Here is a 15,205-nt window from a genome sequence, read left to right on the forward strand (position 1 = left end):
ACTGTTATGAGACTCAACATAGTCGAGAAGGTTTTCTTGGCTGTGAATGGAGAGTATGCCACTCATCTGTAGTACGCTGGCCATTTACTTCCAGGCCTCATTCTTGAGGTAGGAGGGACCCACACCTATCTGATATGCCATATATGTCCAAGATGGGACAACCCTTTAACATAATGTGCCCTACAAGACATTTTAGCAAATTTTTTAAAGGAGTTCTATTTCCATAGTTATTTATTTTCAAGGGTTCCAACATGAAAATACAAAACCTTAGGGTTCACTCAGACAGCCGTATGCTATCCGCAAAAATGCGGATTTTTTTTTTTGCGGATTAGATGCTGACCCATTCACTTCTATGGGGCCCTTTTCTATTCCACGGTTCCGCAAAACAAATGAAACATGTCCTATACTTGTCTGTGAAAATCAGGACATGGCCCCATTGAAGTCTATGGGTCTGCAAAAATACTGAATGCTATCCGTTTTTTTTACGGACATGCTGAACTGTCTGCAAAAAAAGGATCCGCATTTTTGCAGACAGCATAAGGCCGTCTGAATGAACCCATACTGATATGATAAGTCCACTTCAAGAGGACCTGGTATCTGAAATACAATGTAATCTGCAGGCAGCATGTTATTAGAGCAGGAGGAGCTGAGCAGATTGATGTATGGTTTTGTGAAAGGAAAAAAAAAGAATTTTTTTTTTGTAAAACTTAAGTAATTTTATACATTTAAATCTCTGACTTCATTGTTCACGGGGGACGTGTTATCGGTGACTGACTATTATCTACAGTTTAAACTTGAAAAATTAGAATATCGTGCAAAGTTCATTTCTTTCAGTAATGCAACTTAAAAGGTGAAACTAACATACGAGATAGACTCATTACATGCACAGCGAGATATTTCAAGCCTTTATTTGTTATAATTTGGATGATTATGGGTTACAGCTTATGAAACCCCAAAGTCACAATCTCAGGTCCCCTTTGCTCAGGGGGTATGGATTAATTAGCTGACTAGAGTGTGTGGGACTTTGAGCCTAGAATATTGAACCTTTTCACAATATTCTAATTTTAAGTTGCATTAATGCAATTCCTTTTAAGTTGCATTACTGAAATAAATGAACTTTTGCACGATATTCTAATTTTTCGAGTTTCACCTGTATGTATACACATTTACACAGAGAATGATATCTATCACTGATAACTAGTGTTGAGCGGACTAGTTTTTTAAGTTCGGCATCCAAAGTTCAGGTTGAAGTTATTGAAGAATCTGGATTCCAAATTCCGTTATGGTCCGCGGTAGCAGAATCCAAAACGATACCCCCAACCCGAACTTTGGACGCCGAACCTAAAAAAAACAAGTCCGCTCAACTTCCCTGTGAAAATGAAGTCAGAATGAGCAGAGATTTAAATGTATACTTTTCAAAGCCACAAATTATATATAACATGCTGCCTGCATTTTATGGCGATTCTTTTACCCTGGGTTCACACCTGAGCGTTTCTGAGCCGCGCGTTTTACGCGCGTATTTGTCGCACGGTTTTATGCACGTTTTTTGCAATGGTAAACGCGCGTTTGTGTGATTGACTGCAGTGTTGTCCAATGCGTCTATGGCCAAAACGCGCGACAAACGCCCCCAAAAAAGCTCAAGAACTTGTTTATGCGTCGGGCGTTTTACAGTGCGTTCAAATGCGCTGTAAAACGCTCAAGTGTGAACCAGGGCCATAGGGAAGCATTGGTTTTCACGTGTTGAGCGTTTTACAGCGCGTTTGAACGCGCTGTAAAACGCTCAGGTGTGAACTTAGGGTAAGACTTATGCTTGTATTTTTGGTCAGAAAAGGATCCATAGTTTCCCCAAGGATTTCTTACCACATCTCAAAAGAAAGAAGTAAACCTCAAAATGGCTGTACTACCTGCAATTGTGTGTAAAAATAAATAAAAAATTGCAAACCATTTCTTTTAGGGAAGTCTTTCCAGTCTCTAATGAGATGCAGTCCTGTTTTTGCTAAGGGTTTACACATCCTTGATGAATCCCTATCTGGCCTTGTGCAAACTAATGAATCAAAACCTAATTTTTAGTTTAAGCAAAATCTCTCTAAGACTGTAATGTAATGAGGATAATGCTCTGCTGCATGAGAGAGACATTTTAGTACCTTAAAGGGTTTTTTTTTCCAGGCTCCTGATATTGGCGTCCTAGCCTTAGGATAGGTAATTAATATGCTATAAGTGAGGGTCCGACACCCCATTCACCCACCGATCAGCTGTTCCCTGCAGCCTACAGAGCTGGAACTAGAACTTGAATGAAGAAGGACGGACAGCTCTGTTCAGTGTAGTGGCCATGTCGGGTTACTGCAGCTCATCTCCTACTGAACTGAATAAGAGCAAAGCCGCAGTAACCCAACATGACTATTACATTTTGAATGGAGCTGTGCTTCCTGTTCCATTTCAAGTGCTAATTCCAGCATCGGAGGATGCAGGGAAGAGCTGATCATGGGAGAGTGGAGTGTCGGGCCCTTATTGATCGGCTATTAATTACCTGTCCAGAACATAGGTAATCAATGTCAGGAGCCTGGAAACCCCCTGTAAGGGCTCATGCTACATGAGCAGTTTTCATGTGCCAGTGCCTACCGCTACCAGGGCATGCTGGGAGTTGTAGTTTTTCAACAGGTTTAGAGCCACGTGTATGACATCCCTGTGATAGGTCATCAGTATTAGATAGGTGGGCTGAGCAGCTGTAATTACACTGCACTAATGCTACAAAGGAGACGACACACGATTAAACTTCAATGAGGAAGCAGCACTCGCAAAAGCGCAAGGGCCCCTTTAAAAAAAAATAATATCGGTAAAGGTGCCAGGAGTCAGTCCCCTGCCGATCTGATATTAATGGACCAGAGGATAGGTCATCAAAATTATACCCCTGCACAACCCATTTAAAGTCATTCATGTGCTTGAACCCTAAGACTCATATGGATGATTCAGTCACTAACCACTCTTTACTGTTCAGTCACAATGGCAAAAAGAGAATGTCCTCTTACCTAGAGGTGTAATTTGTTGGTGCTGCTTCATTACATTGTCACTGTGGAGAGATGAATGACCTACATACTTCCAGACCTGCAGAAATAGACAGTGACATCCTGACACTCTGTAGAAACCTCTCTCTCTCTCACAAACAATATTACAGTCCTCATACAGACGTCTCCATTGGTGTTAATGCCCCTACATTCTCAGCAGTGCTCACCTCTCCAGTGAGAAGATGAATGATCCTGTTGGTGAGTTCTAAGATCTTCCAGTCATTCGTTCCCTCTGGCATCGGAGTCTGAGATGAAGATGATGGCAACATGATCGAGGTCTGAGTCCTTCTCAGTTCTCTTGTATCACTGGGTGTCACATGATCTCCAAACTTCTTTACAACTGTGTAATCCTACAAATTGAGTATTTAAGCAATTAACTACAGGAGAAACTGAAGGACTCGCTAGTTCAGCACTCCCTAAAATTAACAAAACAGGCTTAAAGGGGTTTTCCAACACAGAACATTTACCACCTAGCAGTGACATTCTGGAGCTCCATGTTCTTGTGGAGACCAGTGGTGAATGACATGTCACCAACACATGTGCCCTTGAACGCGTCACAGGTCCCCAACACTAGAGAAGACAGTATTCATAGGACTCAAGAGAAATCAAGTAAATCCTTAAAGGGACTTTCCAGGTACTTCTATATTGATGGCTTATCCTCAGAATAGACCATCAATATCTGGTCAACAGAGGTCAAATACCCACACCAATCAACTGTGGCAATGGAACTACACAGCTCCCATGAAATCAGTCCCCAACTACACAATCACTCATGTGTTGTCTGTATGATCTACTGGTGAGAATGGTTATGTTGTGTAGAAGTTGAGTACGGCAGAACAAGTGCATAATGGTATGCAGAATAAAGACACAAATATGGCATCTTGTGGACACGAAACTCTGAGGACTAGAAAGCCATACCTGCCCTGGTGATCAGGAAAGACCGTTGCTGTAGTAGAAAATGTCTGCAATACGATGAGAGGTAGTAACCTGGTGTCATTTTTGGGCTTCACTGCTACTCTGCTGCTTCCTGGACACGTGCAGAGGGAACAGAACACTAAAACCAAAATTACCTTGCACAAAACCGCAGGCTCTATGCACATAACCAGTGGCAGATGCATCCCATTCCCTGCATCCTCCTGGTCTAGGAAGCGTCTTCCATAACTGTTCTTTCCTAGACCCAGGTGACGGGTCACTGACACGACAACTGATAGCATTTGATTGGCATGGCATTCTGTATATGTTACATGTTGTCTTGTCACTGAATCTTCGGGTTAACCCCTTCAGGACCCTGCCATTTTTCCCCTTAAGGACCAGGCCATTTTTTGCAAATCTGACATGTCACTATGTGGTGATGAATTTAAAACGCTTTTACTTATCCAAGCCATTCTGAGAATGTTTTCTTGTCACATATTGTACTTCATGACAGTGGTAAATTTGAGTAAAAATATTTTATTTATAAAAAAAAAAAAATACCATATATACCAAAAAATTGGAAAAATTAGCAATTTTCAAAATTTCAATTTCTCTGCTTTTAAAACAGATAGTGATACCTCCTAAAATAGTTATTACTTTACATTTCTCATATGTCTACTTTATATTTGGATCATTTTGTAAATTACATTTTCTTTTTCTGGGACGTTAAAAGGCTTAGAAGAAGTTTAGAAGCAAACCTTGAAATTTTTCAGAAAATTTCCAAAACCGACTTTTTAAAGGACCAGTTCAGGTCTCAAGTCACTTTGTGAGGCTTACATAATAAAAACCACCCATAAATGGCCCCATTTTAGAAACTACACCCATCAACGTATTAAAAACTGATATTACAAAACTGTGGTAACCCTTTAGGTGTTAAAAAAATTTAAGGAAAATGTCCAGATTTTCCATTTTAATAAATTTTTTCCAGCCAAGAGTTAACAGCCAAACAAAACTCTATATTTATTGCCCTGATTCTGTAGTTTACAGAAACACTCGTAAATTGCTGTACGGGCACACGGCAGGGCGCAGAAGGAAAGGAACACTGTATGGTTTTTGGAGGGCAGATTTCACTAGGATAATTTTAAGTTGCCATGTCACATTTGAAGCCACCCTGATGCACCCCTAGAGTAGAAACTCCCCAAAAAATTACCCCATTTTGGAAACTACAGGATAAGGTGGCTGTTTTGTACTATTTTAGGGTACATATAATTTTTGGTTGCTCTATATTACACTTTTTGTGAGGCAAGGTAACAAAAAACGATGATTACTTACCGGTAATTTGATTTTCCAGCGCCCATGACAGCACCACGAGAGAGAGGATCCGCCCCCACAGACAGGAAACCTGCAGAATAAAAGGGCGGACACTCTCCTCCCAATTCAGTGTGATATCCAAACATCGGAAGTCCGCCAACATAACGTTAGACACTCCATAATAATTTTCGTTTAACAAAGTTGTTGTTTTTTTTGGGCTACACCCGCTTGAATATAACAGAACCCAGGAGGTAGCAACTGCCCTGGTAGAATGTGCCTTAAGACCCACCGGAGGAGATAACCCGGATGCAAGATAAGACAAGGATATGGCCGAAACAATCCACCTAGCAATAGAACTTTTGGAGACCGCATTACCCTTATTCACTCCTTGAAAGAGAATAAAGAGTGAAAAAGATATGCGCCAATCTTTAGTGCGAGATAGATAATTAATCAAAGCCCTTCTGACGTCTAGGTAGTGAAGGGATCTTTCTTCTTCTGAACCAGGGTTTTTTGGAAGAAAAGCCCGGGTCTGGACGTATCAGAACTTTATCTTCTAAAATCGTGGTATAAGGAGGATTGATGGAAATAGCCTGAATCTCATTAATCCTGGGAGCAGATGTTAAAGCTATTAGGCCTCTTTCACACGGGCGTCATGTTTTTTGCCTGGATAAGATGCGGGTGCGTTGCGGGAAAATGCACGATTTTTCCACGAGAGTGCAAAACATTGTAATGCATTTGCCACACGCGTGAGAAAAAACGGCATGTTTGGTACCCAGACCCGAATCCGGACTTCTTCACAGAAGTTCGGGTTTGGGTTAGGTGTTCTGTAGATTGTATTATTTTCCCTTATAACATGGTTATAAGGGAAAATAATAGCATTCTGAATACAGAATGCATAGTACAATAGGGCTGGAGGGGTTAAAAAAAATAATTTAACTCACCTTAATAATCTTGATCGCACAGCCCAGCTTCTCTTCTGTCTTCTTTCTTCAGGACCTGGGTAAAGGACCTGTGGTGACGTCACTGCGCTCATCACATGGTCCATCTCATGATCTTTTACCATGGTGATGGATAATGTGACGGACCATATGATGAGCACAGTGACATCACCACAGGTCCTTTACCCAGGTCCTGAAGAAAGAAGAGAAGAGAAGTCGGGCTACGCGACCAAGTGGATTAAGGTGAGTTAAATAATTTTTTTTAACCCCTCCAGCCCTATTGTACTATGCATTCTGTATTCAGAATGCTATTATTTTACCTTATAACCATGTTATAAGGGAAAATAATAATGATCGGGTCTCCATCCCGATCGTCTCCTAGCAACCGTGCGTGAAAATTGCACCGCATCTGCACTTGCTTTCATGCAGTCCCATTCACAAAATAGAGCTTGCTGCGATTTTCACACAACGCACAAGTGATGCGTGAAAATCACTGCTCATGTGCACAGCCCCATAGAAATGAATAGGTCCGGATTCAATGCGGGTGCAATGCGTTCACCTCGCGCATTGCACCCGTGCGGAAATCTCGCCCGTGTGAAAGGGGCCTTAAAAGACATAACTCCAAGGTGAGACATCTAATGGAGCTGGTCTCCAGAGGTTCAAATTGAGGTTGGGTTAGGGTCTTTAAAACTAGGTTTAAATCCCAAGGAGGAGGTCTAGCTGAAGTTGCCGGAGTAGATCTGGCTACTGCTCTAAAGAACCTCGATACCCATGGGCACCCTGCAATGTCTTGATTAAATAGGGCCGACAGGGCCAAGACGTGTACTTTTAAGGTACTAACCGCTAGTCCCAGATCTACTCCCTTTTGAAGGAACTCTAATATTAGATGAATAGGAGCAGAAGAGGGGATGCCATTAATTTGGATATTAGCAAAATTCAAAAATCTCTGCCATACCCTAGCATAGATGGCTACTGTTACTTTTTTCCTACTCTTAGGGCTCGTTTACACGAATGGTTTTTGCATTCCGTATACGGGCCGTATTTGGCGTTCCTTATATGGTCCGTATACGGAACCAGTCATTTCAATGGGCCCGCAAAAGATGCAGACAGCACTCTGTGTGCCGTCAGCATCCGTTGCTCCGTTACGTGGCCCTGCAAAAATTGAGTCCTGTCCTATTCTTGTCCGTTTTGTGGACAAGAATAGGCATTTCTAAAATGGGCTCCCTGTTCCATTCCGCAAATTGCGGAAGGCGCACGGGCAGCATCCGTTTTTTGCGGATCCGCAATTTGCAGACCACAAAAAACGGCACGGTCGTGTGAACGAGCCCTAAAGAAGAGTAAAGATCAAGGCATCAGATAATCCTTTCCTCCCTGGCGGGTACCTTTCAAATTCCAGGCAGTTAGGTGGAGAACCTACGGATCCGAGATCTACATGATCCGGAGCCATGTGAACCAAGACTTTCTCGAGCAATGAGGATAACCCTTGCCCCATGTTCCCTGATTTTCCATAGTACACAAAGAATCAAAGGGAAGAGGAGGAAAGGCATAGACCAGGGAAAATTTCCAATTCTATAGGAAGGCATCTATCCCACAAGGGGATCCCGTTGGATCTAGGGGGAAGAATTTCTGAACTTTCTTGTTTTGGTAGGTAGCAAATAGGTCTATGTCTGGCTGTCCCCAGAGGGCAGTTATTTTCTTGAAAATGGATTGGTCTAGAGTCCATTCACCCTGAGAAAGAAGTGGCGGCTGAGAAAGTCTGACTGTCTGTTTTCCACGCCCCTGATATGTACTGCCGATATACACTCTTTCTACTAGTAAGAGGATTCTCTGGGCTTCCTGCATTAGAATTTACACCTTGTGCCCCCTGTTTGTTCACACGAGACTACTGTTTTGTTGTCCGTCATAATTCTGAGATTTTTTTTTCTCTTATTCTTGGAAGAACAGAACTCATCGCTAGACGTACAGCAGTTAGCTTTTTTAGGTTGGAGGACTCCCTTTTCTGGATTTCCTCCCAACGACCCTGAAGGGAGGTCTCCTGAATGTGAACACCCCCTTCCCAGGGGCTTGCGTCCGTAGTTAGACAAATCAAGTCTTCCAGCTTCCATGGGACTCCCTGAATCAGATTTTCCCTCTCCAACCGCCACATCAAGTTCTGGAGAGTCTGGTCCGATATTCTTAATTTTCGCATCTAGGGAGTAGTTTCTCTCCCAGCAAGACAGGATCTGCCACTGGAGAGCATTTGAGTGGAGTTGCGCCCATCGTACTGCTGGAATACACTATGTGAGGGATCCCAGGATAGACATTCCTTTCCTCATTATGATCACCGGGTTTCTGATCAGATGTCTGAATTCTTCCTGGATAAGGCTACATGCACAGGACCGTTGTATGTTTTGCGGTCCGCAAATTGCGGATCCGCAAAACACAGAAGGCGTCCGTGTGTGTTCCGCAATTTGAGGAACGGCACGGACAGCCATTGATATAACTGCCTATTCTTGTCCGTTTTGCGGACAAGAATAGGACAGGTTATATTTTTTTATGCGGACCACGGATGCGGACACCACACGGAGTGCTGTCCGCATCTTTTGTGGCCCCATTGAAGTGAATGGGTCCACATCCAAGCCGCAAAAACTGCGGCTCGGATGCGGACCAAAACAACGGTTCTGTGCATGAGACCTAAGAATTACTTTTTCCTGTGGTAAAAAACAACTCTGGCAAAATGAATCTAATATCAATCCCAGAAAGGACTGTCTTCTGGTGGGATGTGGTCTTGATTTTTCCAGATTTAATCTCTTCAAGTTTATTATTGTCCTGAAAGAACCATCAGTTTTTTTCACTAGAAACAGGGGAGAGTAAAATCCCTCACCTTCTTCCGCCTTTGCTACTGGGACTAAAACTGATTTTTCAACTAGTTTTAGTACCTCACTTTCCATGGCAGAATTTCCTAGTCAAGGCCTGATCTTCAAACAGAATTATAATTTGAACCCGCTAAGAATGGTGTCTAGTATCAAAGAATCTTGAAGATTTTTTTTTTTTTCTTCATCTGCCCCCCCCCACCTACCTGACTTCTGGCATCATTGCTGATCATGTTTCTTTTGGTCTCCAAAGGACTGATTGAAAAAGTAATTTCTACCTATTTTCCCTGGATTTCCTTCTTAGGTTTTGTCTGCAACACATTAGTATAAGTGCATCAGTAGAGAGAAGCATAACATCACCCAGAACACACACCCCCTTAGAGGTACCAAGGTTGGAGGGACTGCAGACTCCTCAGCGTGTTTGTCATCCTCCATACTTCTGTTGCTGGCCACCAGAGTGCTGCTTAGGACGCAGGCATGCAGCCCATAGCGCGCCCTACTCATAGGTGTTCTGTGATGACGTCACGCCCAATGCTGTGCGCCGAACCACGTGACTCCTCATGCTTTCCCTGTCCTCACTCTCTGCCGGAAGCTCCTCCTCCCCCTGGGGTCCAGACGACCGTGCCTCTAGCGCATCAGTGATGCCGCCAGGCACTCCATGCTCCAGCACACAAAGCACTCCCTCAGGAGTTTTGCTGTGCCTCTGCCCGTCCCTACTAGTGCACCAACTGATGCCGCATTACATTCCCAGGGACAGCAGGCATGTCTGAGGAAGCACCAGAGGGAAGGAATCTGAGAGAAAAACTGCAGGCTTCCCAAGAGACAGGAAACCACCTGATTTGGGAGGAGAGTGTCCGCCCTTTTATTCTGCAGGTTTCCTGTCTCTGGGGGCGGATCCTCTCTCTCTTGGTGCCATCATGGGTGAAGGGAAAAAATAGCTGTTTTGGCACAGTTTTAATTTTTTGCTATTTATAATGTTCATCTGACAGGTTAGATCATGTGGTATTTTTATAGAGTAGGTTGTTACGGACGAGACAATACCAAATATAGTTGTTTATTTTAGTTTCAAATAATAATGCATTTTTGAAAAAAAAATATTTTTTTCTGTTTCCATATTCTGAGTCATAGTATTTTTTATTTCTTTGTCTTATGTAGGGGCTCATTTTTTTCGGTATGAGATGACGGGTTGATTGGTACTATTTTAGGGTGCATATGACTTTTTGAGATGTAAGGTGTTCACCTGAGGGTTTAGGTCATGAGATATTTTTATACAGCAGGTTCTTACGGACACGGCGACAGCTAATATGTATACTGTTATTTACCTATTTAGGTTTTACACGATAACAGCATTTTTTTAATAAAAAAAAATCATGTTTTAGTGTTTCTATATTCTCAGAGCCATAGTTCTTTTTATTTTGTGGGCGATTATCCTAGGTAGGGGCAAATTTTTTGCAAGATGAAATGACGGTTTGATTGGTACGATTTTGGGTTGCGTATGACTTTTTGATCGCTTGGTATTACACTTTTTGTGATGTAAGGTGACAAAAAAAAAAAATTGCTTTTTTTTTTACACAGTTTTTATTTTTATTTTTTTACGGTGCTCATCTGAGGGGTTAGTTCATGTGATATTTTTATACATCATGTTCTTAGAGACGCGGCAATACCTAATATGTCTACTTAAATTATTTTCCTATTTTTGACAACATTTCTTTTTACTTAATTTTGGGAAAAGGATGCTTTTCTTTTTTTTTTTTTTACTTGAAAATTTCTATTTTTGGAAACTTTATTTTTTTAACTTCTTTTTTCACTTTATTTTTTGTCCCACTCTAGGACTTCAACTTTTGGGGGTCTGATCCCTTTTACAATGTATACTTTTTTTTGTTTGTTTTTTTACATTTAACACAATAAAAGCATTTTTGAAACCCCTGAGGGGTTAGGTCATGTAATATAGAGCCGGTCGATACGGATGCGGCGATACCCAATAGGTCTACTTTTCTTTTTCCCTATTTAAAAATAAAAATATTAACTTTATTTTGGGAAAAGGACGGGTTTTTTTTTTTGTTTTTTTTTTACTTGAAACTTTTTCTTTTATTTTGTAAAACGCTTTTTTTTCCCCCCGCAAAAAAATAGATTATGTCCTATTCTTGTCTGTAATATGGAAAACAGGACAGCGCTATTATAGGCCAGACGTTTCGTAAAATGCGGAACGCACGCATCTAGTATCGGTGTCTTGCAGATCCACAACTTGTGGACCACCAAACAGGCTACAGTCATGTGCATGAATACAACTCTGTTCCTGTAGAGGCGATTATGTGACTACAGCACAGACATTAGGCCCTCACCTCTCCGGTCAGCAGATGAACCACTTCCAAAGTGATGGTTATTATGTTCTCGCTCGTGGGACCCTGGTCCACGTCCATCATCAGCCATGCAGGAATCTCTCACATAAAAGCAGATGGGATAATTATGTCCAGCAGCACTCTTACACCCTATGTAAGGAAATATATAGCTATATGTCATTAAATGCTGACTATTGTACTGTTATAGGTAGCCTATTCTATAATGATACTGACAGTTTATATTTGATAGCACCACAAGGTATATATTTATATATTAGGATGATATTTACTTTATACTTCACTGGTATATACTGTGATACTATTAGAAACTACACAGCTATATACTAAGCTAATATCTATTGTACACTGCAGCGTTATACATTATACTGAGCAAATGGGCAGGACCGCTATTGAGGGGGAAGAGGTGCGAGATAAGGGGCCGCTCACCTCTGCTGCTGCTCCCTGTTCCTTCCGGAAGGCAGCCAATCAGGGACTTCAAAAAGCCTACAGTGGAGGAAAAAAGTGCCAGCTGCGCAGAAAAGGACACCTCCAGTAGAATTTCAACAAACTTTATTGGCAGCAAGACAAGGCATTTCAGGATGGTAATGGCTAAATACTATACCTGAAAAGGACCTGCTGATGTCACAACATCACGTGGCACTCCTAGATCACGTAGATCGGAAACAGTGTGAAGGTTTTTTCACATGGAGTGAACTTAAAAAAATAAAATAAAAAAATGCAGCACAGTAGACCATTTCAGGAACGTACTGATTGCTTCATGAGGTCAGATACACCATATGTGCTTATGCTAGTAGTAAGAGAACGCTCAGAGGAAGGCACCTTCCACAACTGCCCCCTCCATTGATTGATCAGAAGCAGGCCAACAGCATAAATGTGATTCATATAAGCCAAAAATTATCAAAAATAGAGAAAAAAAAAGTTTGAAATGATATTATAAAACAAAACCCATTCTCACACATTAAAAATTTAAATTACAATAAAGTTATGTCCAGAATTTTAAATTTACTCAGTTACAACATAAATATGTATTAATTTATTAGCCAAAACTGTTAAATAGATTATAAATAATGGTGGGGAAATATGACATAAAATTGGTAAATGAATAAAAATAATTAGTAGGGAACTGGTTAATTAGTAATAAAACTAAATAATGCAGGGAAAAATTATGTATCTTGTAAATACATAAAGAGGCTATCCCGTAGGTAAGGCTGAGTTCACACTTCAGTTATTTAGTCAGCTATTTCTATCAGTGATTGTGAGCCAAAACCAGTAGTGAAGCCTCCACAGAGATAAGGTGAAAAGGAAAGATCTGCTCCTGTTCTGTGTTTTTGTCCAGCACCTGGTATTGGCTCACAATCATTGATGGAAATAACTGACCAAATAACTGAAGTGTGAACTCAGTCTTGGGCCTCCTTCACACGACCGTATGGCTTTTTCAGCATTTTGCAGTCCGCAAAAAACGGATCCACAAAAAAATACGGATGACATCCGTGTGCATTACGTTTTTTTGCGGAACGGAACATCTGGCCACTAATAGAACAGTACTATCCTTGTCCGTTATGCGACATAGGACATGTTCTGACTTTGAATGGAACAGAAACGGAAGGCATACGGAATACCTTCCTTTTTTTTTTTTTTTGCAGATCCATTGAAATGAATGGTTCCGTATACGGAACACAAAAAACGGAACGTAAACGTGTGCAGGAGGCCTAATCTAGATACTAGAAAAAGCCACAAGAGGGCTAAAATAAACATAAAAATGTGATACTGGGATTAAATAAAAGGTTTATATAGATATACACATCAGTAATAAACTACACAACTATAACTAATATAATATATACAATTATATTACAGGCTGTAAGGGTGAATTGACTGCAATTGGTAGATCCAGAAGACCTAGCGTTTTCTAAGGGCTTCCAACCTGTGGTAAGTACCCAATGAAAAATGACCACAGGTACAAAGCCCTCAGAAAACACTAGTTCTAGATCTACAAACTGAAGTCGATCCATCCTTGAAGCCTTAAAGGGATCACCAAAATAGTTCTAATATAACTGTATACATTATAGTTACATCGCCAAAATGTTATTTTAAACGGTTAGTATTACCAGATATGGAGTATCTGACCTGACGATGTGATCCTGAAACACGTAACTGCCAGTAAAGCTTGTGGGAATTTTACTACTTTTTTCCTCCACTATACACTTATTATGAAACTAAATATAATATTATTAGGCTACTTTCACACTAGCGGCAGGACGGATCCAACATCCTGCCGCTATTTCACCTATCCGCCGGACCGCCGCTCCGTCCCCATTGACTATAATGGGGACGGGGCGGAGCTCCGGCATAGCACGGTGAGAGGCCGCAGGACTAAAAGTACTGCATGTCCGACTTTTTGTCTGGCGGCATCTCGCCGTGCTGCGCCGGAGCTCCGCCCCGTCCCCATTATAGTCAATGGGGACAGAGCTGCGGTCCTGCGGCAAGGTGAAATAGCGGCAGGATGGATCCGACAGGGTAAACAGCCTGTTGGATCCGTCCTGCCGCTAGTGTGAAAGTACCCTAATCCAGACAGTTATGTACAGTATCATAGTCCAGGCCAGTATAATGGACAGTATATACTATTACACTACAGTTATAATGTACAGTATCATAGTCCAGGCCAGTATAATAGACAGTATATACTATTACACTACAGTTATAATGTACAGTATCATAGTCCAGGCCATTATAATAAACAGTATATACTATTACACTACAGTATAATGCACAGTATCATAGTCCCAGACATTATAATGGACAGTATATACAATTATAATGCACAGCATCATAGTCCCAGACATTATAATGGACAGTATATACAATTATAATGCACAGCATCATAGCCCAGGCCATTATAATGGACAGTGTATACTATTACACTACAGTTATAATGTACAGCATCATAGTCCAGGCTATTATAATGGAAAGTATATACTATTATAATACATTTATAATGCACAGTAACATAGCCCAGGCCATTATAATAGATAGTATATGCTATTACACTACAGTTATAATGTACAGCATCATAGTCCCGGCCATTATAATGGACAGTTATAATGACTAATCCATATTTGCAGATGCAAATAGGGGTGACATGGTGTCTTGAACCCACTATTTACATGCGCAAATATTACAGTTATTTTTATTACTCACCTGGATTCAGATAGGGATGGTACTGGCAGGGGCCACCACTGGAGAAACTTGATTGGAGGAGACAGCAACGGATGATCACGTGAAGGTACCTATAAAAGAAGAGAAAAGAAACCTGGAGGAAGAAACATAACCTGCACTTACAAGAAAATGGAAGAATTATTAATACAATTAATAAAAAAAAGGCAGACACTTACGGTGGGGAACAGTGGCTCTGCAGCTGTCTTCAACAGGAACGATCCAGAGCTGAGCCTGCTCTGCAATCAACTAATCAGGTCTGTGCACCAGCCTTATGCAGGAGCACAGAGCGACACAGAGGATGACATCATCACTGTGCCTCAGCACAGCAATGCACCGCTCTCTCCCCTGCCAGCAGAAAGAGCTAGGAAAGAAAAGAGGAGCTACTCACCCCCTCTAGATTCAGAAAATGATCCTGCATCAGCCAGCACAAGGGACAGTTTCAGGAATTCATCTTCTCTTCACCAACGGTCTTCAGCTTTAACTGTCAAGAAAGTAATGAATCCACAGGAGGGAGAGATTACACAGACTGCACCCACAGAGCACAGTGACTGCAC

At 41.4% G+C, this 15,205-nt stretch overlaps 1 protein-coding gene across 1 annotated transcript in view; it reads right to left on the reverse strand.

Annotated features, from left to right (window-relative positions):
• LOC122940577 (oocyte zinc finger protein XlCOF6-like) overlaps positions 1-14,916 on the reverse strand; it is a 41,112-nt gene extending 26,196 nt beyond the window's left edge. Inside the window, exons 1-5 of the mRNA XM_044297205.1 lie at positions 14,828-14,916; positions 14,634-14,745; positions 11,418-11,564; positions 3,230-3,412; positions 3,027-3,102 (exon numbers count right to left, since the gene is read on the reverse strand). Of these exons, the coding sequence (XP_044153140.1) occupies positions 3,027-3,102; positions 3,230-3,412; positions 11,418-11,498 (340 nt within the window). The 5' untranslated portion in view covers positions 11,499-11,564; positions 14,634-14,745; positions 14,828-14,916. The remainder of the gene's footprint in view (positions 1-3,026; positions 3,103-3,229; positions 3,413-11,417; positions 11,565-14,633; positions 14,746-14,827) is intronic.
• Positions 14,917-15,205: the final 289 nt, after the last annotated feature.

This window comes from Bufo gargarizans, chromosome 6 (genome assembly GCF_014858855.1).
Source record: "Bufo gargarizans isolate SCDJY-AF-19 chromosome 6, ASM1485885v1, whole genome shotgun sequence".
Classification (NCBI taxonomy): domain Eukaryota; kingdom Metazoa; phylum Chordata; class Amphibia; order Anura; family Bufonidae; genus Bufo; species Bufo gargarizans.